Genomic DNA, 26567 nt, shown 5'->3' on the forward strand with positions numbered 1-26567 from the left:
GCAGGCCCTGGACTCTGCCTCGTGGGTCTGCCTACTGAATTTGGATGGGAGCCTTTAGGATATTAAGCCCTGTCCCCTCTGAGCCAGGCCCCAAACCCAGGTAGGGAATTTCCCACTGACATAGAAATCCTGCTCTTGCCTCTTGGATCTACTCCTTCCTTTTCCCAGTCCAGCCCTGAGGTGACCTCTGCATTGCTCCACTGAAGAGGGAGGGGATATCCTGGGCACCGGACTATCCCTGGGGAGGGGGTGATACCACGGGAAGTCCCTTTGGGGGCACTGCATCAAATAAAGTTCAAGGTTAGCTCTGAATCAGCAGATGCTGACATCTCTATGGTCTGAGGAGGGGTGGTCAGAGCCTTCATCCTGGAAGAGGGACCATTTAGGAAGGAGAGGGAGGAGTCAAGGCCAACAGAGCACTAGGTCCGCATCTGGAAGGCCTCGTGGGTCTGCCTACTGAATTTGGATGGGAGCCTTTAGGATATTAAGCCCTGTCCCCTCTGAGCCTTCTTCACACATGCTATTCCCTCTATTGGGAATACACATCCTAACCCTCCATCTAACCCTCCACTATCTGCTTCACTCAAAGATTACTTCCTTCAGGACTACTCCCTCCCCCTTGGACCAAATTTAGTTTCCCATGGGACGTGTCAGGGCATTCTGCCTTCCCTTTATGACCCTCAGACACTTGAGGTCATTTTTCTACTCATCTGTGTCCCCTGAACTATAAACATTCACATCCCAGGGCCCAGGACAGTGCTGGCACTTAGTAGGTGTTCAATGAATTTATGTTGAAAGACTAAATGGATAAATGTCTTTTTACAAAAGCTTGTTGAACAAATGCCTAAGCTGGGTAGGGCCAGGGCCCAGGCCCCTGTGGGGTACTGGAAGGACACAGACCCTCAAAGATTCAGGGGTCCTGACCCCCCACTCAGGGGTAGGGGCCTGAGAACTAACTGCTCTCTGCATCTTGCCCCCCACCCCCACTCCTACCCCTGCTAGAACAAGGAGTGGGAAAGGAGCAGACAGGGATGGGGGGCAGCTTCTCAGGGGAGACAGGATGGAGAGATATCCCCAGCATCTGCCCAGACCCTGTCTTCCTCACCCTCACTCCACATCCTGGAAGGGGCAGGAGGCAGGCAGATGGGGTTCTTCTTGCTGCCCGTGGGTCTGGTTCCTGTTGAAAGGACTAATTTCTGCCTTGTGGGGTGAGTTATCTCCCTTTGAAATCAAGTGGAAAAAGAAAGTCTTACCAATGAGACACATGTTGCGTCCTTCATGGAAACCAGGGAGGAGGAATGCACAGGCTCCCTCCAGCCTCCGTCCTGCCAGCCCCACCTGTCTCCTTGGGTTGCTAAAATGCCAGGTTGCCAGACTGGACTTGAGTGAGCATGGAGTGCTGCAGATATGGTGGGCAAAGGTGTGGGAGCTTTGGGGCAGGCATGAAGGCAGGTACTTGTGTTTGAAGTCCGGGGCAGGTTCCTCCTGGCCACACCCCCTGGGCTGGGACCTGTGGAGATCAGCGCTATCCCCCTCCCAGGTGTCTTTGTCAGGATCATGAAAATGGGGGTGGGGGGAGATTGGGCTGGACCTCCAAGAGAAGGAGGGGCCAGGAATTCAGCAGGGAGGGTCCAGCAGACTTGCTGAGCCCGCCCAGCAGCCCGCCCACCCTTTCATCTCTGCAGCTCCTTCCTCCCTGGCCCTTCCTTGAGAGTGTGTCTGTGGGTCGGTCTGGTGGGTTTGAGGAGGGGGAAGGAAGAGAGGGTCTTGATTGGACACAATTTCTTTGAAAATGGTCCTTTGAACAAAGGCCTGCTGGTGGTCAGACAGACAGACAAGAGCTCCAGGACCCCAAGGGAGCACTACTCTCAAGGGCTAGCACCCTGCAGCACCAGGCAAATTTGGGCGGGAGGTAACAAGAAAGGACAAGAGAAGCCCTTCCCCTCCTCCCGTGCCAGCCTCCCAGGCCCACATTCCCAGAGCTAAAAGCAAGAAAGTAACCTTGAGGATTAAAGAGAAACACTTCTTTGTTTGGGTTTCTTTCTCTTTATTTTTTTTTTTTCTAAGCCTCTTTTCACATCTGTAGACTTTTCCCCCCCTCTTGTCTCGGGGTCAGAGGAGAAGAGCCAGAGAATGTCCAGCGCAGCAGGGAACCAGACCTCCTCTGGGGCCACAGAGGACTATTCCTATGGCAGTTGGTACATCGATGAGCCCCAGGACAGCCAGGAGCTGCAGCCTGAAGGGTAAGTGGGGCCCCTGGCTCTGGCCAGTGGGCTGTGTGGCAGAGACACGGATGGGAAACAGGGAAGACTGTGCAAGGGCTGCTGAGAGGGGCCCTGCCATTCATCTGCTGTGTGACCCACGGCAAAGTGCAGCCTCTCTGGGCTGGAGTCTCCTCATCAGTTACATGAGAACCACGGCCCTTGTCGATGTGTTAAGATACTTGAGGTGGGGAACTGGCCAGACTAGTCACCAAAAAAACACCTGTGTGGTGTGTTTAAAGTTGACTGATTCCTGGGCCCCATCCTTAAAATGGGTGGCATGGCTGTAGCCAGGATGGAGAGTGCTGGGTGAGTGGTTGAGGGAAGGTGGGCCGGCCTTAAAGGGTTTACTGGGCCCTGTGGTGACCATCTGGGGTGTGGTGTTAGCAAATGTCAGATTCTCTGGGCAGGCTGGGGGAGGGAGAGGCAGAGAACCAAGGAAGAAAGTGGGGGAGGGGAAACAGGCCACGCCTACTTTCTTTGGCTGGCCTCAGAATCTGTGAGGTTGAGGAGGTCCTGTTCCTTTTAGCAGGAGTGCTGGGGTCAGCCAGGGGAGGGAGGCTGCCTCAACACAGCCTAGTGTCCCCTGAGGAGGCAGGCCACAGCTGCCTTTTCCCAGACCATTTCTACATTTGTTTAGTCTGGGCACCCTGGTGGGGGATCTGGGCCTCCCTGTGCCCCCACATGCTGTGCCCCCACATGCTGTGCCCCCACATGAGAGCCCCAGAGCCCAGTGGTCCCCTCATTGTTCCATCCCTGGCCCCATCCCCCACCTCCCTGCTCTGAGGGTTGGGGGAACTGGAAAGGTGAGGCTGGGGGGTTGCCTTGCCAGATGTGTGCACATCTGTTTTTCATCAACAAGAAACTGGAGAAGGAGAAATGTTCCTAAGCCTTCTCAGGGGCTGGGCCGTGGCCTGGCCAGCCCTGGGTCACCTGGCAGGAGCGGAGCTCCACCCAGGCCTGGAGGAAGGAGCTGTTTGTGGGACCCTGGGCTCTGCCCACAGGGAAAGCAGCCCTGCTGTCAGCAAGGGTGTGTCCCTCCTCTCCTTCTCTGGCTGACCTTGCTGCACGTGTATGGAGTGGGAGGAGAGGCAGAATGGGGAGGGGCCCAGGATCCCCAAGAGGACACAGACCCTGACCTGGGTTAAGGCCCTAATGTGAAGCCGTAACCTTAGGTGCCTCCTGGTCTGGTCATTGGCTGGGGCGCGCACCTGGGGCAGCTCTGTGGCTGGGTATTTAGGTATGGCCCTAGAAGACAGTTGGTGTGTGGCAGGGGCTGAGCAGTGGAGAGTACTGCTTCTATCTAATATGGGTGGCATCTAGAATGCAGGGCTCCCTTCTCCGACTGCAGGGAAGAATGAAGAAGTTTGTTTGAACCTACTCACTTAGCCAAACCAAGTCAAGCTGCCTGCCTCCCCTCCCCACCCCCTCAAAGTGGGAGCGGGAAGCAGGTAGCCCAGGGGAATCCCAAGGAAGTGAACTTGGGCTCACCTCGCTACCCTGTGTGAGTCAGACATCCCAGGGGGATGGGGCACCAAAGCTTTGAGGAGCTCTGACAGTGGTTCCCCTCTGTGCCTCCGTGTGCCCCAGCAGGCTTGGGAGTTGGGTTGGTAGGCTCTGGTGACTGTGGCTGGGATGGACTCAATCTCCTATTCACACTTATCCATGTGCCCCTACGGGGTCAGGGCAGGGGTGGTGAGTCTGATGGGGACGGGATGTGTCACTGGGTGTCCCATGGGCAAGGGATTGATCCGCATAAGCTGAGCTGGCCTTTTCCACCGCAGAGGTCCCTCTGGCCAGTCATGTGCCCAGCTTGACGTGTGCCTGCATGCTACCACCCATCATCAATACTGCATCCCAGCCAGAGCCTGGGGACACAAATATGCCTGTGGCAGCTGCCAAGAATGTCATTCACCTCCCCACAGCTTCAAAGGGCTGCCTGGAAGGCGGAGTCAGAGGCTTTCCTCATGGACTTCCTACGGGAGGGCTGAGGCCATGCCAGGGTCATCTGCAGGCCCTTCTGCTGTGAGTGGGGGAAGTCAGGAAGCAGGGCTCCAGGTCTCTTGGGACCGCACAGCCCCAGACCTCCCCCCAGGCAGTCAGCCTTTCCCACTCACCCACAGAGATGTGTTCTGTCCTCCCCTCTGGATGGGGCCCCTTGAAGCTCCCACTCAGAGTTGAATTCTAGAAACAGTTGTCTGGTTCTTTCTCTGTCTCCGCGTCCTCACCACACTGCAGTTGGCCTCTGTCCCTCAGTGTTCAGGCCAAGCCTCAGCTCCGTGGGCCTCATTTGACCCAGGTGCTCACCAGTCATTCCAGAAGCCTGCCTTCCCTCTGCTTCTCCACAGCAAGGCATGCACATTCCTTCTCCTAAATGCCGCTGAGATACAGCCTGCCATTTCCACCCCCAGCGACTATCTATGCAGAACCATTTGCAAATGCTGATATGCGACTGTTTCTGATGTACAGAAATGGCAATTTCATATGGTTCACCTTAACTTCTCACCTCCCAGTCAGAGGCAGGTGCCAGAGCCAGGTTATCTCAATTTGAATCCTGACTCTGCCACTTGACTAGCTGTGTGCTTTGGGCAATACACTTAGCCTCTCTGAGACTAGGCCCTCTTGTCTACACAAGAGGGATACCAATAGCATATACCTCTTAGGTAATAACTGAGTTAATCCATGAAACAAACAGTGCCTGGCACTTAGTCAATGCTTAGTAAGTACTAACTACTGTTATTTATATTCAAGTCTAGCAACAGAAATTTCCTAAAATTGTCCTGGCTGAATGGCTATCTTAGCTTAAGCATCATCTGTACACCAAAGTGTTGTGAGTTCGATTTCCAGTCAGGACACATACCTAGGTTGTGAGTTCAATCCCCAGTCGGGACACATACGGGAGGCAATCGATCAATGTTTCTCTCACATCGATGTTTCTCTTTCGCTCTCTCCCTTCTTCTCTCTAAAATCAAGAAAAAACACAACAACAAAACACACACATATTCTCAGGTGAGAATTTAAAAAAGAAAGAAATTTCCTAAAATCCTGAACACTGTCCTAACTGTCTTTCAAACTTAAAGCAAACACCACTGCCGCTGACACCTGTCCCAAGGTTCTCTCCCTCCTCTGCATCCTGTAGCATCTGCTTGTGTGTCTTCCAGGATCAAGCTCCCCACCCTCCCTGAGGTGGTGTTCCTTGTGTCTGTGCCATTCTGTCTGTCCCACAGCACAAAACACCGGCCCATGAGCCACTGGCCAAATTTCTGTTGCTCAGACCTCAGTCATTTGAGGGTCCGTGAGCCTAAGCCAAACTGAGCTAAGGGGTAGATGGAAGGTCCAGATGATACAAAAAGGGCCAGGGGTTCCCCAAGATAGGGCCTGGAGAGGATCCATGTGGGGGGCTTTAGGTTTGGGGTAAGTGGGAAAATGGCCACGCTGCTCCAGGGACAGTTTGCTGAGCCCCTGCCTTGGCTAGCGGGGGGACAGGTTTGAGCAGGACCTAGTCAGATGCGGAGGTGCACACTGAGGGCCTACAGGGGTGGCTATGATCTCCTGGGCTGAGAGAGGCCATTTCTCACCCGAAGCCCCACCCCATATGCTGGAGTAAGGGCCTCAGAGTTAGAAGTAGGGAGTGTAAGGCCTGAGCTCAGACAGTGGGAACCTGATTCCCTACATGGCACCTGCCCTACCCATGAGTACAGTTCTGTTTTGGAAAGATGCCAGCTCTGCCCTGGCCAAGAAGTTGCACAAAACAGACTTATTCTGTCCCTCCACCCCAAGGACAAGCCCAGCAACCAGGTTCTTTCCTGCTTCTCACCCTCTGGGATTTTCTGAGAGAAAGCAAGCTCTGGGAAGACTAGGCTGTTCCCGAGGAGTCACAGGGCTCTGAGCGCACCTGCAGACAAGACCTTGGGAGTCTTCCTTCTCACACAGCAAGAGGGTGCCCAGGTGGTTGGATGAGCCTCCTGGGCAGGGAGGGCCCACTGCAGCACCTTGTAGGCCTTGCCCTCACAGGCATCCTCCCAGACTCTAGCTGGGCGAACTCAGGAGTCTCCTCCTCCCCAGAGACCAGTCCCGTCTGCTCTGCCAAGTCCAGGGCCAGCTCTGACCTCAGGAATCCTACCCTTTCTTTGCCATGATCCAGCTGAGGAAGCAGAAGCCTTTCCTGTGCCCAATGATCTCTTTATCTCCACCATGGACCCACCTGTGTACGCAGCGATGGCCAGAGTAGGCCCTCTGCCAGGCCGTGGAAGCCTTTGTGGTTATTAGAAACAGACCCCATTTAGACAAATGCAACTCAGCAGGCGCCGTGCTTGAGAGCAGTGCGGCCTGGATTTCAGACCACACTCATTCCCTTGGCTGGGCATCCTTGTGCAGTGTGCAAACTGCTCAGCTGTACATGGAAGCCCTTAATGAAAGGGAAACAGGAAGAGATATAAGTCCTGAAAGACTAAGGAAGATCATTCCAGTCAGACACAGACCAAACTCAGATACCAGTGAATGGAGGGCAAATTGTAGGACCAAATACGTGATTGTTTGACATAGGCAGTATGCTCAGTCACAGTTCTGAGAAGAGGTCTGTGATGGCTGGAGCAATCAGGGAGGCTTCCTGGAGGAGGGGGGGGGGATCAAGTGGGCCTTGAAGGATAGGAAGGATCTGGGTGAGAAAGAAGAGAGGTTCAGCCCAGCTGACCCAATCTGTTTCTTCCGAGTCTTCTCCTGGGAGCCCCCTGTCTCCTCTAGCCCTGGAATCTCAGAGCTTGGCACAGGGCTGGCATACCATAGGAGCATGAGAGGCCTGGAATGACCCGAGAAGGCGGAACTGGGTAGGCTTGTGTAAGAGAGATCAAAGGGTTGAAGGAGATGGAACCCCAGTGTAGACAACCTGGAACCCCAGACCTGGTGGCCTACCTGGGGAGTCCCTACTCAGGCATGACCAGCCTTCACTTGATCTGCAGGATAGTGCCGTCTTGCCACCCCAGTGTGCCGCCTGGCCTCCTCCATACCAGCTTGGCCGTGCTGTCGGTGAGTCTAACCTAAGTCCAAACTGGCTTGCAACCTGCTGCCAGCCTGGGCAACGTGACTGGTGTTCCCAGCTGGGGCTGATGAAGGGAGCACCTGGGAGCCCAAAGTGTGGGAGGGGGCTCTCGCAGAGTTGGAGCCCAAACCAGGATGCAGGCCAAGTCCAACCTCCCAGACTTTTGTCACCTCTTGGCCAGTCCCCAAGATGCCACATGAGTATGCACAGGGGAATGGGGGGGGGGGTCCCCGGGTAGTGAGGCCACGTCCCCAGACTCAGCCCATCAGGGAAGGCCTGGGCACCCCACACCCTCCACTGTGCTCTCCTTTAGGTGGTTGTGTTGCTGCTGCTGGCCCTGCTGGTGAGGTGCCGGCAGCTCTGGCCCCATGGCGGACACAGCAGGTCCGGGCTGCCCAGGTTGGTGCCGTGGCCTGGGCACCCCCATTTAGGGGGCCCAGCTTGGGGGGCGATTTTTAGGTACCAGCTCTGGCCTCGGGACACTCCCTCTTCTCTCAGCCTGGGGCACTCCCCATCCCCACCCAGATCTTCAGGTTTAGTCGGGATGATCAGAGGGAGGGGGAGGGACCCACTCAGGTTCACCTGCTCCTGTTCCAATCCCCGAGGAACTGGAACCCAACAGGGCCCGGCTCTCGGACACAGTTTGTCAGGCGATTCATGGTCTGGACAGGCCATGATCACTTCACACCATCATGACCCTCGTTTCCCCTGAGGGTTTCATCTGGATCCTGATGGTAACGGCAGATTTCTGCGGGACTTTCTCCCCCTGACTCTTCATCCTGCAACCCCAAAGCCCGGACAGTGATGACCCCCAGGAAATGACCCTGAGGAGATGACCCTGATCACACTTATGTGGGAGATACCAAAGGGTTGGGGGAGGTGGTGGGTGGAGCCCCAATGTAGGCAACCTTGCACCTCAGGCTGGGGCTGCACGCCAAGGTGGGTCCTACATGCTGACTTTGTGGGGGAACTGGGGTTTCTACTCTGACTAGGGGAGGGTTTGGGGGAGAGTGAAGCAGGATGGAGGTGTCAGGGCATGAGGGCAAGATAGACCATAGAAGCAGAGGGTCTTTGTGGCCTGACCTGAGCCAGGGAGGTGATGCCTAGGACAGCTGTGTCCTCTGTCTGCCCTCTGCCCCAGGGTCACACTCAGGCCAGGGCGTTGACATTGTGCAAGGATGTTGTGACTCTTGGAGCTCTCTGAAAGTCTGCCAGCCCTGACAGAGCAATTAGTGTGGAGGCAGCTGTTTCCTGGAGCTGCCAGGGGGGTGGAGGGAGCTGTGCTCAGGCTTGTTAGTGTGTGTGTGTGTGTGTGTGTGTGTGTGTGTGTGGTGTTGTTGTTGTTGTTGTTGTTGTTAGGCTTGTTCCTGTGTGTGTTGTTGTTATTGTGTTGGGGGGATGTTCCCAAGTCACTTTGCCACAGGGCCCAGAACTTGATACATAGAAGGCACTCCACAAATGTTTGTGGAATGAATGGATGAAGGGCCTCCAATTCCCTATCTGGAAAGTGGGCTGGAAAGTGGGACTGGCTCTACTTCCCCAGTTTGTGGGACATGGCATGAGGTATTGGGGTACTGGGCCTGAACAACTCCCTCATGTCCTGTCCCTGCCCCTGCCCCAGCCCTATGGACTTCCTGACTATGGACGGGCCCTGGACCGTGCCCGCTGCTGTCTTTATGGTCCTCTTCAGCTCCCTGTGTCTGCTGCCCTCGGCTGAGGCCCCGCTGCCCTTCCTCACCCTGAGTTCACCATCCAGCCGAGGTACCCAGTGGTGTGGGCCTAGATTGATGGGATGGGGTTGGGGTGGGAATCCGGAATATCGGAGCAGGGCTCTTCTACAGTGAACCCAGTTGCTCCCCATTCTGTTCATAAGCCACTGCCAAGAATACACTGTCCCCTTACTTCGCCCACTGTCCCTCCACAATGCCTGAAGCTTCCCTTTGTTGGTCCCAGACACTGGGTCAATACTGTCCTATTTGCTTCCTCTATTCTTGTGCAAACCCCACCTCCAGGATGTAGGGAACTCTCTTGTTCATGGGCACAGGCTGAGTCCCCCAGACTCAGGTCCCCCCCACCCCCCAGTGAGAATGAAGGAGGGCGGGGAGTGGCCCAGGAAGGGGTCCAGGAGAATTGAGCTGAGCTCAAGAAGGTGATGGTAACAAGGACAGCTGCCATGGAGAGGCATGGGGCATGACCTCTTTAGATCATCCAGTTTTCACAATGACTCCACAAAGTGTGGACATTAGCCCCACTCTATAGTGAAGGATGCTGAGGGTCAGAGAAGGAGATAATAATAAAGTAGTAGCTTGTATATTTAGTACTAACTTAGATACCATGCTGAGCACTGTATGTAGACCTTCTTATTTTGTCGTTACTAATTTAGTACTATTACTTCCATTTTACAGATGGGAAAACTGAGGCTCCAAGAGGTAACTGGCTCAAGATCAGAGAGCTGATACTAGTCAGCCTGGATTTGAACACCAGGCACTTGCCTACCTGAGGGACTTGGAAGATGGAGACCTGAGAGAGGTCTGGGTGGACTGGATTCAGTCCACACCTGCCCCTCTATAGATATTTCTTTCTGCCCTTCTTGCCTCCCAGGACCTTGGAAGATGCTGGCTCTGCTCTATTACCCTGCCTTCTACTACTCCTTGGCCGCCTGTGCCACGGTCAGGCATGCAGCCGCCCACCTGCTCGGCAGTGTGCTGTCCTGGGCTCACTTTGGTGTCCAGGTCTGGCAGAAGGCAGAGTGTCCCCAGGAGCCCAAGGTAACCACTGATTCATGAGGGCCTGGGGCAGAGGACATGGAGGAGCTGCTTATACCAGCATGGCTCCTTTCATCTCTATTTGTATGCTGGGCTTTCCTGCCACCTTCCACTGTACATGGGATTCCACTCCTTAAAACACATGTCATTCCACACAGCCCCTCTATGGGACAAGGTAGCTGGGCCAGCCGGCAAGGGCTTCTAGTCTGGAGGCAGTAGGGAGGAGATAGGGGCAGAGGGGATGGAAAAGGAAGCCTGAAATCCCCCCATTGTTGATCCCCTGGCCTTCTGTTGGCCAGGCTGGAGGGGAAATGAAGACAGATGGAGGGTGGCAAGCACTGAGTAGGGGATGGTCTCAGAGAATTCCAAAACCTTACCTGGTTCACTGGCCATTGGCTAGGGATGTGAAGCTGCCCCGTCTAGAGCCCAAAGGGTGGAGATGTAGGCTTAGGAGTCGGACAACCCAAGTTTGAATCCAGCTTCATTCATTCATTCACTCATCCATTCATTTATTCAACAAACATATTCGAAGCAGAAAGTCCATACCAGGGACATTTCTAGACACTGGAATACAGCTGTGAACAAGGCAGACGAGGTTCTTGGCATCCCAAGAGCTGCTATTTCAGAAGGGGAGATGTAAACAAACAAATGTACAGAATGATTCCACATGGTACTAAGTGCTTTGAGGAAACCATGTCAATTTCCTGAGACTCAGTTTCCACCCTGTAAATGGAGTTGATATTATCAATCCCTCAGGGTAGAGGTGAAGATTAGTTGGTTCCTCTGAGAGCAGGGACTTGATTGATTTTTTTCACCACCCAGAACCTGGTATATACTAAGCTCACAATAAAAAGGATTGACTAACAAATAAGTGAGTGAATATATGAGAAGTCCAGCTCTGAGACTTCAGGGACAAATACCTCAAAGCCAGGAGGTAGGGCATGTACTTCCCTGATGACCATGTGGCAAACTGTGCATAGACAAAATTAGGCCTTTGTCTAATTTTCAGGGGCCTGTGTCCAAAGTGTCAGGAACATAGGAACACAGAAAGTGGGTATACCTGTTTCAGGCTCCATTGCAGCTCCCTGGGTGAGGAGGAGGGGGTTATATAACCTCCTCTTTTCGGTTCCTCTAAGGGCCATGGGAGTCCAAGAGCCTGGGGGAGGGGCAGGCATCTTGCAGGGCTTGAGAAGGTGAAGTGGGAGTGACTGTCCTAAGTGCCCTGGTTGGGGTGGGTGATGGTGGTAGAACCAGAGCCTTTCCATGGTGCCCAGACCACCCTCAGAGTCCTGGGTGAGGTTGGAAGGGAAATGGACCCTGGCCTTCAGTTGGGCAGGAAGGCAGAAGGTAGGTGTGTCTGGTGTCTGTCTGTCCATACAGATCTACAAGTACTACTCCCTGCTGGCTTCCATGCCTCTCCTTTTGGGCCTTGGATTCCTGAGCCTTTGGTACCCGGTGCAGCTTGTGAGAAGCTTCAGCCATAGGACAGGAGCGGGCTTGGAGGTAAAGGGGCTGGGCTGGGCTCCCCCTGTCTGTTGGTCCCCTATATGTGGTGATACTTGGTGGAGGACCCAGCATAGGCCTCAGAAAAGGTTTTCCAAGTTGCCGAGTAACTGGTTAGTCCTCCCTCCTAAGGCAAAGGCTAGGCCAGGCCCTGGGATGGCACACAAGATGCCTGGGGCACTGAGCTATGTGCACAGCAGGTACTCAACAAAGGAGAACTGCATCACTTCTCAGCCTTTTGGCTAAGATCAAGTGTAGTATCTGTTCTTATCCATTAACAAAGGAGAACTGGGCCAGAGCAGTAAGTCATAGCTCTGATCCTGAACCACTGGGATCAAACTGGAGACATGAGACAAGTCAGGAGCCTTGTCTCTGTGAGGAGCTCTGCAGAGACTGCCACGATCCAGGAAGCACTCAGGGCAGAACTGTGGAATGAATCAACGCTCAGTCAGCTAATGTCAGATAAGGCAGGGGAGAGGGGGGGGGGGCGGTTGGGAGGGGGATGGCAGCGGGGAGTGCTTCCTGGAGGAGGTAGACTTGAGCAGCGGCCTGAAGGACAGGCAGGATCTGGAATGGGGAGAGAATAAGGAGAAAGTGCTGCGGGCACAGGAGAGAGCATGAATAAAGGGGCAGAGATGGGTTTCCTCAGTATTGTTCATGCCTGATTGGCAACACCCAGCAGGTCTTAGTACACAATAAACACTCAGCAAATATTTCTGAAGTTTGGGGTAGATGGATGGGCACATTGTGTCAAGAGATATGATAATCTTATTAAGAAGACTTCTGAGCACCTACCAAGTGCCAGGCCCGGGGCTGGGTGCTGTGGATGCGAAGCTGACTGGCCGCGTCTGACCCCAGGAGCTCCCAGGGAGCGGGGGAGCTGGATGCAGCAGCCCCTGTCACAGCAAGGTGAAAGGAACAACAGGGGCTCATCCAAGTGCATGGAAGCGCGGGTGGAGAGGGCCAGGTACTCTTCCTGGTGAAAGAGGAGGAAGAGGAAATTGCTCCACAGAGGCCCTTGAGAAAGTCTGAGGACACAGAGGAAAAAGTCTGGTTACTTTTCAGGGGGGGGAAGGCTTGAAGGATGGCATCCAGGTCAGAGCAGGGAGGTGGTGGTGCCATTGCTGACATATGGAGCACTGGATGAGAGCAGGAGTGCAGGGGACCATGCACAGGTGTGTCAGTTTGCATTTTGAAGGTCTGATGAGCAGCTGAACCATGGCCTGGAGCTCAGGAGCGGGCCTGGGACTGAAGCTCAAGAAGGAGCGAGGTCCTTGAGGAGGAATGGGGGGTGAGGGGAGAAGAGGCCAGAGTGGGCTCAGGTCCTACAGGGGCCGCCCTGGGTCCCCATGGGCTCTCCTGACTGGGTTTAGCTTTCATAGAGCAACAGCAGTGTCACTACTTCCTCCTTATCCTCTAGGGAAGCCTGTTGTCCCCTCATTCTTACAGCTGGCTCAGAAGAGGGGAGCAGCTCCCCAGGATACACGTGCACCAGGCTCTGCCTTGCTGAATCTGTCCCCCTCCTCTTCCAGGCATCTTCTCTGCCTTGACTCTCCCCCTATTGCATGTGTTTCCTCTTGAGAAGTCTTGGGAGAAATAAAATCCTCTTTGGCCCTTAGTCAAAAAGGTTTAGGCCTCAAAGGACACAGCCAAGCTTTGAGCTGACTCACACCTGTCCTGGATCCTGGAGTTGCTATGGCAACAGGTGACAATGGCCTATATTCTCCTAATAATGGGGGCAGGGATTCACCCCCTGTTCCCATTGGTCTCTGCCACTTGGAAGTCAGCTTAAGGCCTGGAATGTGGCTTAGACAAATCCTGTTACCCTGTGCTCTCCCTTGAGTAGAAGGAGAGGCCTGGGCATCTGACCTGGAACGGCCCCATCCTGCGTCCTGGTCAGGGATGTGCCCTTGGAACATAGGCTCTCTTTGCCCCAGTCTCAGCAGAGGTCTGAGGGCCAAGAGGGAAACAATGATGAGATGTGACTGAGTAAAGCAGGAGAGGGTTGGAGCTAGACCTTAGGAAGAACTTCCCAGCATTGAGTGTTCTTAGATAGGAGACCGATTAATCTTGTATTTATGGAGGAGGAAGGGGCAGTGTTGGAGGATATGGGCCTCATCCCAAAGGTTGGCCCTTCTCTGCACTCCACCACAACCAAGAGGTTTTTATGGAGCACCTACTGGGTGCCCACTGTGGTACCTTAAGCCAGGGTCCCAGAGATGGTTCAAGGCAGGTTTCTTCTGTCTGTCCCCCCAGAGGCTGCAAAGCAGCTACCCTGAGGAATATCTGAGGACCCTCCTTTGCCCGAAGAAGCTGAGAAGCAGGTGAGGCTCTAGGCACACCCTCTGGGCCAGTGGGCAGGGCTGGCCAGGCAGGCTTGTTTGGGAGGCTGGCAACGGGCAGGCTTGTGGGGCAGAGATGAGGAATTGACAAAACTCTGGGTCTCGGGGCAGGGGCTTCCCCTGAGTCCCCTCCACTTCCTGGGTCTTTCTGCAGCTCCCACACCTCCAAGCATGGCTTCCTGTCCCAGGCCTGGATCTGCTTCAGACACTACATCTACACTCCACAGCGAGGTATGGAGTGGGGAGCTGAGGTCCAGAGTGACGGGTGACCTCCCCCTTCCCATGCACAAAGCAGCTACAGTGGCAGGTCAGCTCCTGCTACCCTCAGAACTCTGTCATCAGGAAGAACAGCCCCAAGCCCCTGGCCTGACTTGGCCTTGGTGGTCCAGGGTCCTATAAGCCCTGGCCCTTTTCCTGGGCCTCCGGGGAGGTGTGGGAGCTCCTGGGCCTGGGTGGTGCTAGGCTCACCATGCCCTTCTTTTTGGGAACTGCAGGATTCCGACTCCCACTGACGCTTGTGCTTTCAGCCACCCTGACAGGGACGGCCATTTACCAGGTATGTCCTGCCTCTGCAGTGCCATTTGCCTCCGGACTCCCAAGTCTGGATGGCTCAGGCCCAGCTCAGCTCTCCAAAAGCGTGGCCCACAATCCTGCCCAACTGCTTCTGATGTCTTGGGAACACTGGCCGACCCAGAGGGAGAAGGCGTTAGCTCTTGTTGGACTCACACAGAGTCAGAGCATGAGTTTTGGAGTCACATGAACAAGGGTTTACATCCTAGCTTCATTATTTACCTCCTGTGTGACTTGCATAAGTTAGTCAACCTCCTTAAACCCATTGGCTCAGCTAAAAGTGGAAGAAATTACCTTCATCTTTGGGAATTTGAGAAGATTTAGTGAAATAACATGTGTTTGATAAATCCCCACTACCACCACCACCACCCCTTACAAACCAACCAATCAACCCAAATCTCAAGAGGTGGGTATGATTTTTCTCTATCTTACAGGGGAGAAATGGAGGCTCAGAGAGGTGAATTTGACTTGGCCAAGTTCCTACAGCTAGTATCTCAGGGCAGCCAATGTCTGAATCCAAGCCTGTCCAGCTCCAATGCCTTCTCCAATGTAGAAAAGTTGGAAATTTTGTATTCTGAAATTTAAGATAGATAACTGATATAGACTGACAGACAGGCGTAGATGTACAGTTGTGCCGCCCGAAAGCACACCTCTGGCCTATTAGCTAAGATTGGATCTGTTTGTAACATGCTGACCACAGGCATGAGGACACTGTTCTTGGGGGCAGATCAGAACACTGATGGGTGCCAGGAATGATGCAGCCAGTGTGCTCCCTAGAGTCTTCCCTGTGACTCAGAAAACACTTTTCCTGGAATGGGAGTGCCTGGTTCGGCACAGCCAGACCCTGGTGCTCTCATTCTGGGGTTCTTCCAGGTGGCCCTGCTGCTGCTGGTGGGTGTGGTACCCACCATCCAGAAAGTGAGGGCGGGGATCACCACGGACGTCTCCTACCTGCTGGCCGGTTTTGGGATTGTGCTCTCAGAGGACAGGCAGGAGGTGGTGGAGCTGGTGAAGTACCACCTGTGGGCTCTGGAAGGTGAGGTCCCCGGGGGAAGAGGGTCCCTGAGGGCCTGCGGGGGGGGGGGGGTGGTGGCGGGGGGAGAATGTGACCTGGGTGGGATAGTGGGATATCGGAGCTGCTCGCCCTTTGACACATTCCTTCCCTTCTTTGGGTCTCAATAATGTCATCTCCAAATTGGGGGGGTTGGAGCTTGGGGCTTCCGGTCCCAAGACTCTGAGACCTGAAGGGGTCATCTCAGTAGCCCCTCGTCAGCTTGTGTGGTGTCTCCCAGCCTCACCCACAGTGGCTTTGCCCAGCTCTGCGGGCTGGAGATGGGGAAGGCCATGGAGTGTGAGCTGAGGTGACAGCTTGGGGCCTTTGCTGAGGCTGGGGAGGAAGAGAGGAGGTGGAGCTGTGGGGATGGAAGGAGCACCAAAATTTTGAGCTCATTCTCATGGTGGGTGGGATTGGGTTCAGCGGATGCTTTTTCTCTCCCAATCCCTGTCCTCGGGCCATATCCTTCCTCCCTCCCTTGACAATGAGACCCAGGCTGGGGAACCATACCAGCCTTCCCTTCTGGGGCTAGAAGTTTCCTTCATCTCTTAGCTCTGTTACTCACCTCCCCCACCTTCCAGGCCCTCCCAATAGCCCTGTGGAGGAGACTGAGAAGTGTCCCCACTTAACAATGGGAAAGGGCTCACCTCAGGTGGTACCTCAGGCAGAAAAGAACTCAGCCTTCTGATGCCCCTGCTGGGACTCTCTCCACCACTGTGAGACCAAAGCCTGGTGGTCAGGAGTCATGGGTCCTGCACTCTCTGCTGACTTTGGAGTCCCTGGCTTCTGAGGAGTAACATGTGATGTTTGGAGCTTAGGCTGCCACCGTTCCTGACCATCAGTATCCTCATCCGCAGATCAGGCATGCTGAGAGCAGGGAGGGGCTGAGAGCGGGGAGGGGGAGGGGATGGGGAAGGGCAGGGGTGTGTACGGTACTGCTTCCTTTCCTGACGCCAGCCTCACCACCTTCCTGAGCGATTCTCCTCCCATACCAGAGGCTGCCCTGGATTGCAGCTGAGGCCCACAAGCTGGACAGGTGACAAGTTCTGGTGGGCTGAAATGACATCTCCAGGGAGATTTTCCAACTTGGCTACAACTGGGGCCACAGGCAGGAGTAGACATGACTCACATCAGTCCACATCCAAGCACAGACCTCACAACAGCCCTGTTAGGTTAACATCATTGACGCCATAGCTCAGAATAGGGAATCAAGGATCAGAGGCAGGAAGTGACATGCCCAGGACAATGGATTCTGCTTCCACTCAATAGGCCTGGCGTTTATAATCACATGCTGTGGTTTCCACACCCAAAGGTTCCCATTTTGAATCTTCTCAGATGCAGGGTCAAACGGCAGTCTTTGCTCTCCTAGTTTGAAGATGAGGAAAACCGAAGCCTAGGGGCCTTAGACATATGTCCAAAGCAGTCAGCAAGCCAGAGTGGAATTGAGATTAGATCTGGCTTTGGGACCCTTTGGCGTGTTCTTAGCCTAAGGAGCTAATATGCCATCTGAGCGCTGAGGGCCTGTTTTAGGGCTGCCACCTGGTTAGTAAACCTGGCATTGGTCACAGAAAGTTCACTCTGAGCCAGGCGGACGAGATCAGAATTTCTGCACTGTCACTTACTAGCTGTGTGACCTTGGGCAAGGCACTTCTCTGGACTTCAAATTCCCTGTCTGCAAAACGGTGCTGCAGCAACAAAGGCAGCCTTGTCCTTGAGGCCCTAGATCTGGCGGGGAAGACTTGGATCCACCAAACAGGTCCCAGAAGGGAACAGCCGCAGTGTCCCAGAGCAGGCCAAGTGCAGGAAGACCTTATGGGCATCAGGATAGGAGGCACCCAAGTTTGGAACAATCGAAAAGATGTAGAGCAGGCGGTAGATGGAGATCAAAGGCTGGGCCTGGGGCCCCGGGATGGCTCAGCAGGCAGGCTCCTTACCTCCTGGCAGAAATAGTCTGAATGCATCTTTGCTGGTGCAGAACTGGCTCCTGAAGGGCAGATGCATGCTCAGAGCTTTCTCCCAGCTTCACTTCAGAGAAGTACCACCTCCTGCCCCTGGAGGAGTGAGCCCAGGACAGGCAGGGAGACTCTGGTTTCTGGAGCAGTTTCCCCAAGAATCGACTGGTAACTTTTTTTTTTTTTTAATATATTTTATTGATTTTTTACAGAGAGGAAGGGAGAGAGATAGAGAGTTAGAAACATCGATGAGAGAGAAACATCGATCAGCTGCCTCCTGCACATCTCCTCCTGGGGATGTGCCCGCAACCCAGGTACATGCCCTTGACTGGAATCGAACCTGGGACCTTTCAGTCCGCAGGCCGACGCTCTATCCACTGAGCCAAACCGGTTTTGGCATCGACTGGTAACTTTAAAAACCCCAAGGCTCAAGCTCCAGGCCTGACTTCAGAAACCCTGGTGACTCTGATGTGAGCCTACAGTTTGTTTGAGAACCACTGTAGCAGGCACTCTATACATGTCAATTGGTTGATTGATTTCACTCAATTGCTTATTGAAATAAACCTTTAAGGCTCTATCTTCTGAAAGCCCCCATTACAGTGGTTCTCAATGCTGACTGCATGCCAGAACTGCCAGGGTTGTTTTTACAAAAGCTAAGGCCTGGGTCCCACCCCCAGAACTTCTGATTTAATTGGCTGGGGGTGTAGCCTGGGCCATGGGGCTTTTAATATCTCCAGGTGATCCGAGCATGCTGCCAGTGCCCTTCTCCAGCACCTGTAGTTAATGTAGAACCAGTGCTTGCCTTTTTCACGTGCATTTGCACTCCCTGCCCCTCAGCCACCAGCCCTGCTCTCGTGGAACAGGAAACCAGGAACACTTCCCAGGGCTGACTGAGGAGAGCAGGGTGCAGGTACTCTGGCTCTTTCTGGGTCTGCTTGGGAATGGTTACACTTCTGGCTCCACCACTTCCTACAGTGTGGCTGATAGGGCAGACTGCTCAGAGTCTCGGCCTCTTTCTTGGTTCCATGTTTTCACGTGCTCCTCCTGTAGGGCTGCTTTGAGGGTGCAGGGCAAGGCTGGGTGTGGATGTAAGGTGAAAGGGGTGCAGCCTCCATCCTCACTCTGCTTCATTACCAGGCTCCTCACAACCAGGCATTCTCCCCCAGCTGCTGGCGAGACAGCAAACTCATGATCTGTGCTCATGGCTGGGGTGGCCAGGGGGATGGGGTAGAGATGGGTAGCAGTGGTCACCTCCCCTCATTCTGATGAACTCAGGCCACACTGAAGTGCATGTGCATCCTCGTGCCTGGAACAAAGGCCATTGATGCAGGCCTAGATGGGGTTTCATGCTCACATCGTGCTGTGAGATGGGCAGCACAGCAGTGTGCCCGGCATTAGCAAGCTAGGCTGGGAGATGAAATGACACCTGGAGGCCACACGATCAGGGAGCAGTGGAGCTGGAGGCAGATGCCAGGTTGAATGCATCTCTCACTGGAAGTCACACAGCAATGAACGAAGCAAGACCCGGGTGAGGATCAAGTCTACAACCTCAGAGGGGGCCTCTCCTCATCTTGGCCACTCTGTCACCTGGCACCATAGGCCAGCCGGGCTGTCAGCTTCCACTGGGTCTGAGAACAGGGAATGTGGCAAGAGGCTTCTGCTCACAGTGGGGGGGTGGCAGGGTAACTCCCCCCAGGCACACCCTGGTAGCAGTTTGGAGGCTGCCAGGAGAGCCTCCAGGCATGGCCTCCCACTTTGCTTCTTCTTCACCCTCCAGTTTGCTACATCTCAGCCTTGGTCCTGTCCTGCTCACTCACCTTCCTCATGCTGACCCGCTCACTGGTGACACACAGGTCAGTGGCTGGCTCTAACCCTCATTGTGGAAGCAGGGAGGAGGTCAGTGTCAATGGGCTTGTAGGACCCCTGACTCAGAAGGGCTGTGGGGAAAGCCCTGGGGCTAGAGGGAGGGAGGGTCTCTGCAGGCCCAGGTTGCCACTGAGTCAGCTGCCCTGTGTTGGGCAGAGAAGCTGGGCGGTTCAATCTGAGTGGGTAACCATCTGTGAATGATTCTAGGTCATGACTGAGAGGGGCTGAAGTGTGAGTTTGCCCATACTGAGAGGGGCCACCCGGGTGGGCTGGATTTGATAGGAGGCACCTGGGAATGGGAGAGGACGAAGGAGCTGAGGGCGGAAGGGTGCCACGGGCAGGAGAACTGCATGACAAGGGCACAGAGGCTGGGTGAGCCTGATGCTTGTGAGTGTGGGTGAGGGGGTGGTCTGACCGGCACTGGAGAGATTGTTACGGGACATTGAATGTCAGGCTGCCCACCTTGCCCGTTCATGTAAATGATAAGCACTGAGGAAATGTGAGCAGAGAGAGAGAGGAGGTTCTAGTTGGGAGGGAGGGGTGGTCCATGTCAGAGAACTGGTTCCTATGACCTGCACATTCATCGGGCCTCAGAGGTTGTCCCACAGGGATCTTTCCTCACGGGTAGCCCTACTGAGGCTGGCATTCCAGGCCCTCAAGCCTCTGCATTGCATTATGTTCAGCACATTCCTGCTTGAGTGCCAATATGGCTGTCTCAGGAGGTAATGAGATCCATGTCACTGGAGGTATGCAAGCAGGGTTTCATGGCCATAGATGAGGAACCTTGCCCCCCACTCTGGTGGCCGAGCTGTGAGTCACTTTCCATCTCTTCTGTTGTTTCTCACTTTTCTGACTTGGCTCACATTGAACCTTCGGCCTGAATTTGTTTCCCTAGATCCCCACCTCACCAGCTTACTCTTACTCTTATTTATCCTTTAAGACTCTTTAGTCAGACCTTGCCTCCTCTGGGAAGCCCTCCCTGACCTCCCATGGCTGGCTTAGTAGCCTCCACTGGGTTCCCACAGCCCTGAGCTTCCCTGCCTTTGGGTTGTAATTAGACTGAGAGTTCAGCCAGTGGCTAGCCTAGAGGAAGAATTTAGGGAGTATATGTGCTCCTGAGATCCCTGCCTTCTCACCCTCATCCCAGGGCCAATCTGCAAGCGCTACACCGAGGGGCTGCCCTGGACCTTGGCCCCCCGCCTCAGAGCCCTCACCCCTCTCGCCAGGCCATATTCTGTTGGATGAACTTCAGCGCTTACCAGACTGCTTTTTCCTGCCTTGGTGAGCCCCTCAGCCCACCCTGCTGGGCCTTGACTGGCCCCAGACACTGACCCCAGTGAGTGAGGGGAGAGTGGTCAGCAGTTCCTGACTGTCTGCCTGTGATGGGATAAGTTCTGGGATAAGAGTGAAAAGAGGGACCCGCCTGGCCTTCCCTGCACTCAGGAAGCTCACTCAGGTGGGGCTAGGGGACACAGGAGCCCTTGGGGAAAGGATGCCCCTAATATGAGTATGGTCCCAGGGTGCCACCAGCTGTTTACACAGGGGGTAGACCCAGGCTGGAAGGTGGGAAGCTTAAGGAGGCACATTCCTGCTTGTGTGAGAAAGGGCTATGACATGATGGGCTGTCTCAGGAGGCAATGAGATCCATGTCACTGGGGCTACGCAGGCAGGATTCTATGGCCATAGATGGGGATTGCAAAGGGGGTCTGTTCTTGAGGGAGTTGGACTAGATTAACTCCCAGGGCGCTCCCAGCTCCTAACTTTCTGGTTCTCCCCAGGGCACTGTGGTGAATAAAGCCTCTGACGTTCAGGGAAGATGGGTCAGTGTTGTGAGAGCCAGGGCAGCTTTCTCTCCCTGCTGGTTCCTTCAGTTCTCACCCTGCACTCCAGAAGGAGGGCAGAAGGATGACCAAGGAGTAGATTTGATCATCTCAGTGGACTTTGTACCTCCAAGCCCTCTTGTACACATGTCCCCACATGAACCATTAGCAGTTGTTTCATTAGACAACTGTGGGGCACCTACTGTGTTCCGGACTCTGGCCAGTAAGAGCGCAAGCATTACTCTAAAATGTAGTCCGCTCCCCAAGGACTCAGCGGCAATGGAGGGAAAATAACATTGACAAAGCACCTACTGGTTTTCAAAGGGTTGCACAGACATAATCTCATTGGGTCCTCACAACAGCCCTGTGTGGTAGGGGCCACTCTCCCCATTTTACAGAGGGAGAAACCAAAGCTCAGAAATGTAAACTGACTTGCTCAAGGTGGCACAGCGAGGCATCAGAGCAGGGATCTGAAATCAGGTCTGCCCAATTCCAAGGTCTATGGGCTCCTGGGAGTGCCAGGCGTGGTCTGGATCCTGCAGAGGCTGATGTCTGTCCCCTCCTCATCCTGGCAGGGCTCCTGACACAGCAGATCATCTTCTTCCTGGGGACCGTAGCCCTGGCCTTCCTGGTGTTTATGCCCGTGCTCCATGGCAGTAACCTTCTGCTCCTCCAATCACTGGGGTCCTTGTGGTAAGAGAGGCAAAGGGCTGAGGGCTCTAGGACCCCTTCCCAGAGGGCCACTAACAGTGACACCTCCTACTCCGCCTGCAGGCCTTTCTGGCTGACCTTGGCCCTGGCTGTAACTCTGCAGAACATGGCAGCCCACTGGGTCTTTCTGAAGACTCACCATGGATGGCCAGAGCTGACCAACCGGTAAGGCAGCTCCTGGGTTTGTGGCTCTTTCAGGTCCTCAGCCTCTTCTCCTTCGTGTCTTTAGCTGTGTCCTTCCTCCTCCACTGCCATCTCTCCCTTCTCTGTCAGGGAGCCCAGTGGGTAGTAAACAGAGATTGCCTTACCCACAGAGAATGGGGCAGTGGCCAAGCCTACTCCACATACATCTGTCACAGGGCCAGCATCACCCCATAACCTTTCCTGCTTCGAGATCAACAGTGCTCTCCCCTGTGTCCTCCATGCCCTCCACACCATGTGCCTCCCTCGTTGCAGGAAGGAGATTAACAGAAACATTAATTCCTTGTTAGATGGTGAGGCTGTGGGCGGACCTTGGCCTCAAGGGAGATTCAGAGTCAGTGGACAAGGGAACCAGAGAAGGGAGGTGGGAGACACTGGGGTCATGGAAAGATCCAGGTGGAACTGAACTTAAACCCTAACTCTGACACTGACTAGCTAGGCAGCTTTAGCTAAGTCACCCAATTTCTCTGGGCCTCAGTTTCCCTTCTATAGGAGGGAGTACATGGCCTGTCTCCCAGAGTGGTGAGGAGGGCCAGCTGGGTTGAGAGTTGGCCCAGCACAGGATGGAGTGCCTACAAAGTATACTCAATAAATAGCAGGTACTCAATAAGTACACATCAGCTGTGGTCATCAGCTGAGGAAGGGGCTGGGGGTGTGGGGGCCTGACTTAGCCTTGCTTCTCCCTCACCCTAGCTGCGCACTCTATGCAGCCACCTTCCTTCTCTTCCCCATCAACGTGCTGGTGGGCGTCATGGTGGCCATCTGGCGAGTAGTCCTCTCTGCCCTCTACAATGCTGTCCATCTTGGTCAGATGGACCTCAGCCTGCTGCCACCTAGAGCTGCCACTCTTGACCCTGGTAAGGTCACAGGGCAGGGCCAGGGTGGGGGTTGCTCAGGCTGCCCAAGCTGTAAGGGAGGGTTTGCCCTGATGTCCTGACCTGGTTTATGTTCAAATCTGTTCTCTGAGGATGTCTGGGACTGCCACATCGGTGTGTGCAGTGGGCCCACGTGCAGTGCATGTGCCATGTGCTCAGGTGTGTCTATGTGCTTTCATGCAGAGTGTGCAGGGTGTGTGTGTGTGTAGGTGTGTGTGTTAGGGACTGTCTGGGCCCTTCTGTCTGAGCGCCACCATCCCCCGCCCACCCCAGGCTATCGCACATACTGCAACTTCTTGAAGATTGAAGTCAACCAGTCACATCCAGCCATGATAGCCTTCTGTACCCTGCTCCTGCGAACACAGAAGCCCCAGCCCCATCCGGCCCCCCAGGATGGCCTCAGACTCGGAATGGAAGAAGAAGGTGCACCTTCCCTTTGGGGTTGGGAGAGTTGAGCCCACCCACAGCTTCTCCCAGGAAGGCGGGATACACCCCTCCCCAACATGTACCACTGAGCAGGAAAATGCTCACTTTCTGTTCCTGAGCTGCCTGTGGGAGAGAGGAAGTGAGAATTTTCCTGGTCCATTTTGGTAATTTTTTCCACCATGTACATGCATGTGCACCCATGCACATCCTTTCTCACTCTGCATGCTCGCACATCCTCTCACAGAGAAGGAGATGGCCACCTTGCCAAGGAGCTCCGTCTTCCCCCACCATGGGCCACCCTCCACCTCTCCCTCTCAGGCAGTCTGTCCTCCCCCCTCCTCCCGTACTGTCTGGGAAGTGTGTAGTAGGGAGGGGGACACTAAGCTGGAACTCTAGTCTCACCAGCCTCCTCCACTCACCCAGGGGATTTTCAGACTGTGTTCAGGACTGGGTGCAGGGGGCTTGACTGGGTTTGCTGCGTGACTCACAGAAGGTCTCCCCTTCTCAGGGATGCAGCTGCTGCAGATCAATGACCCTGTGGCCAAGGGAACAGGGCCCAGAGCCCGCCAAGGCAGGGCTCGCTGGGGTCTGACCTACACGCTGCTGCACAACCCAGCCCTACAGACCTTCCGGAAGAGGGCCCTGTCAGGTGCCCGGGCCAATGGCACCCAGCCCTGAGGGGGGGAATGCCAAGGCATGTGTCCCCATCTGTGCTCTTCCCCTCTTCTCAGCCCATCCCTTCCCTGGTTCTCCCAGCATTGCCCCAGCCATGGTAGGCTCTCTGCTTAGCACTAGCTCTGCCAGCAGGTCCCAGGATCAGGATCCCAGTGACCAGCCCCCGAGGCTGGAGGTCACTGTGGTTGAGTGGAGGTTGTCTACATTGTGAGCCTTGAGAGAGGGCTCTCTTCTGCTCCCTTGGCCTTGGGAAGCTAAGGCCTCTGAAGAAAGCAATCAATGGTTTAGGCCCTTGGTCCAGGAGCCAATGGAGCCAGAAAAGCTACATCCAGGTCTCTCCCCTCGCTGGCCCTGCTGCAGCCTCCAGGGCCTCACTGAAGCCTTCTGCTGACCTGGATTGGTGATTCTAGCTGGGACAGCCTCGCTCCAGCAGCCCAGGAGAAAGCGAGTGGGATCCTACTGGCAACAAAGTCAGAGCTCGCACAAGGCCCCACACGAAGCTGCCCACACTTGAGAGCTGATATTTTTGTAGTTGGTATGCCTTTAGATATTATAAAAGAGGTCAGTGTGCTCCCTGCAATAACCTTGTCCTTGAGAAATAGTTCTCCGTCGGGGTGGGTCACGTGGGGAAAATGCCCACACGGTTTTATGGGGCTTGGGTGGGGATGGGTATTCTGGTCACATGCTGGGCTGGGCCCCCTGGGTTGGGGCAGAGAAGACCCTCCCACTAGCCGCATCCCTTTGGGTGGTGGAGAGATTAGGAACCCTGTGATGCCGCCCTTGAGCCATGGGGGCATTGGCTTTAGAAAGGACTTATTCAGGGTCCTCAAGAATGAGCAGGACTTGGGGCGCAGAAGAGATTTAAGGAAGATGGGGACAATGTGAATTAAGGTGTGGAGGTGGGGGTGTGCAGTGAGGGAGCTGCCCTGATGGTGGAAGATCAGGGATGCAGAGGGGAAGGGCAGTGGGCGGTCGGGAAGTGGCCCTTTCCCTGCTGGAGACTGGTGGAGGTCGGGAGCTGTGTAGGTGAGGGTGTGGGTCCATTGTGGGCTGGGGCTACAGAGGGTGAGGGAAATGTGGCCACTCCAGAGATCAGTATCAGTGGGGCCTAAAAAAATGTCTGCACATTAGTGGAGGCCAACTCCTCCTCCACGTTCCTACACCCCAATACAGCCCCAAACACACATGAAACCAGGGGCAGGACCAGGGAGCTGGGACCCACCTTCAAGGCTGCTTGTGAGGAGGGCAAAGAAGGCAGGCTCTGACCCCACTGCAGCCGTGAAAAATGTCTTCCTGGCCCTGTGTCCGTGACTGACAGGATCACAGGGAGGAGAGGGCAGACTGGGTCTCAGCCCTTAACAAGGAACCAGTCACAACAGAGTGTGATCAGGCTGGGACACTGGACGCCCAGTGCTGTGGGAGCCAGAGGAGGGGGCATATTGTGCACTGGGAAGCAGGGGCAGGGCATCCAGGAAGGCTTTCTGGAGGATGTGGTGCCTAAGCCGTCTCAAAGGCTGACTTAGCCAAGTAAGGAAGAGGGGAATGGTGTCCAGACCAAGGGAACAGCATGAATAAAGGTGCAGAGGAAGACTCATCACAGAACATTTAGAGAACAAGTCATTAGTTCTAAGGGAGGCCAGGAGTGGAGGGGGGACCTGGGAGAGCCAGTCAGAGTGGCCATGAATACTTGGCTGGGGAACTCAGAGCTTCATCCCAAGGCAGTGGGCGCCATGGGTGACTTTAAAGCAGGAGAGCAGCCAGTTCATTTGGAGCACAGCTGTTCCCCAGTCACCCCTGACTCAGGTCGTGGGCCCACGTCCTAGTCCAAAAAGCCAGGCCTGATCAACTGTGAATGGAGCCAGAGACATCAGAGGTCCAAGTCAGGTTAGGGTTATCAAGCCTTAGCGAACCAGAGTCAACTGGACTCTTAAGCACTAACATGTCCTACCTCATCTTTTTTTTTTTAAATTGTACTCATTCATTTCTTTTATTCAGAAATATGGCTTTTTAATTTTCACCTGAGGATATGTTTTTATTGATTTTTTTTAGAGAGAGAGGATGGGGGAGAGAAAGAGAGAGAGGGAGAGAGGAACACTGATTGGTTGCCTTTCCCTGTATAGGACAATACTCCAACCAACTGAGACAGGGCCTGTCTTTTTTTTCCCTAAGGAAACTAAAGTCCAGAGATGGGTAGTGACTTATTTAAGGTGGCACAGCACAGGGGCTCAGCTTTTTCTTGCTGTTTTTTCCACCAGATACGCAGTCCTTGACATGTGCTGCTGGTGTCATCTGTTCAGTGGGAGCTGCAAGTGAAGAGGGGGTGGAGAAGTGCCCAATGCAGACCAGGAGGAGGGGAGAGGGAGGCTGGCCAGCCTCCAAGGCTCATAGCTGCTACCCCAGGCTCCTTGGTCTCCCTGCAAAGGGCTGGGCAAAGGTGGCAGAGTCTCTCCCATGGGGTCGTCCTATGTGTAGCACCCTTCAATTTGGAAAGGGATGGGGATGGAAGCA

The 26567-nt window shown here is 54.6% G+C and overlaps 1 protein-coding gene and 1 pseudogene across 1 annotated transcript; both read left to right on the top strand.

The window, feature by feature from the left end:
• Window positions 1-1745: 1745 nt before the first annotated feature.
• STRA6 (signaling receptor and transporter of retinol STRA6) lies at window positions 1746-24660 on the top strand. The gene is made up of 18 exons (XM_059657325.1): window positions 1746-2243; window positions 7220-7286; window positions 7613-7698; window positions 8921-9060; window positions 9705-9728; window positions 9901-10067; window positions 11445-11567; window positions 13824-13891; window positions 14064-14140; window positions 14404-14465; window positions 15353-15515; window positions 19263-19338; window positions 20499-20632; window positions 21747-21864; window positions 21946-22047; window positions 22777-22940; window positions 23232-23381; window positions 23893-24660. Exons 1-18 carry the CDS (start codon window positions 2134-2136, stop codon window positions 24060-24062), a joined length of 2001 nt encoding a protein of 666 aa, XP_059513308.1. The 5' UTR covers window positions 1746-2133; the 3' UTR covers window positions 24063-24660.
• On the top strand, window positions 11790-11897 carry LOC132223059 (U2 spliceosomal RNA; annotated as a pseudogene).
• Window positions 24661-26567: the final 1907 nt, after the last annotated feature.

This window comes from Myotis daubentonii, chromosome 1 (genome assembly GCF_963259705.1).
Source record: "Myotis daubentonii chromosome 1, mMyoDau2.1, whole genome shotgun sequence".
NCBI classification, from domain to species: domain Eukaryota; kingdom Metazoa; phylum Chordata; class Mammalia; order Chiroptera; family Vespertilionidae; genus Myotis; species Myotis daubentonii.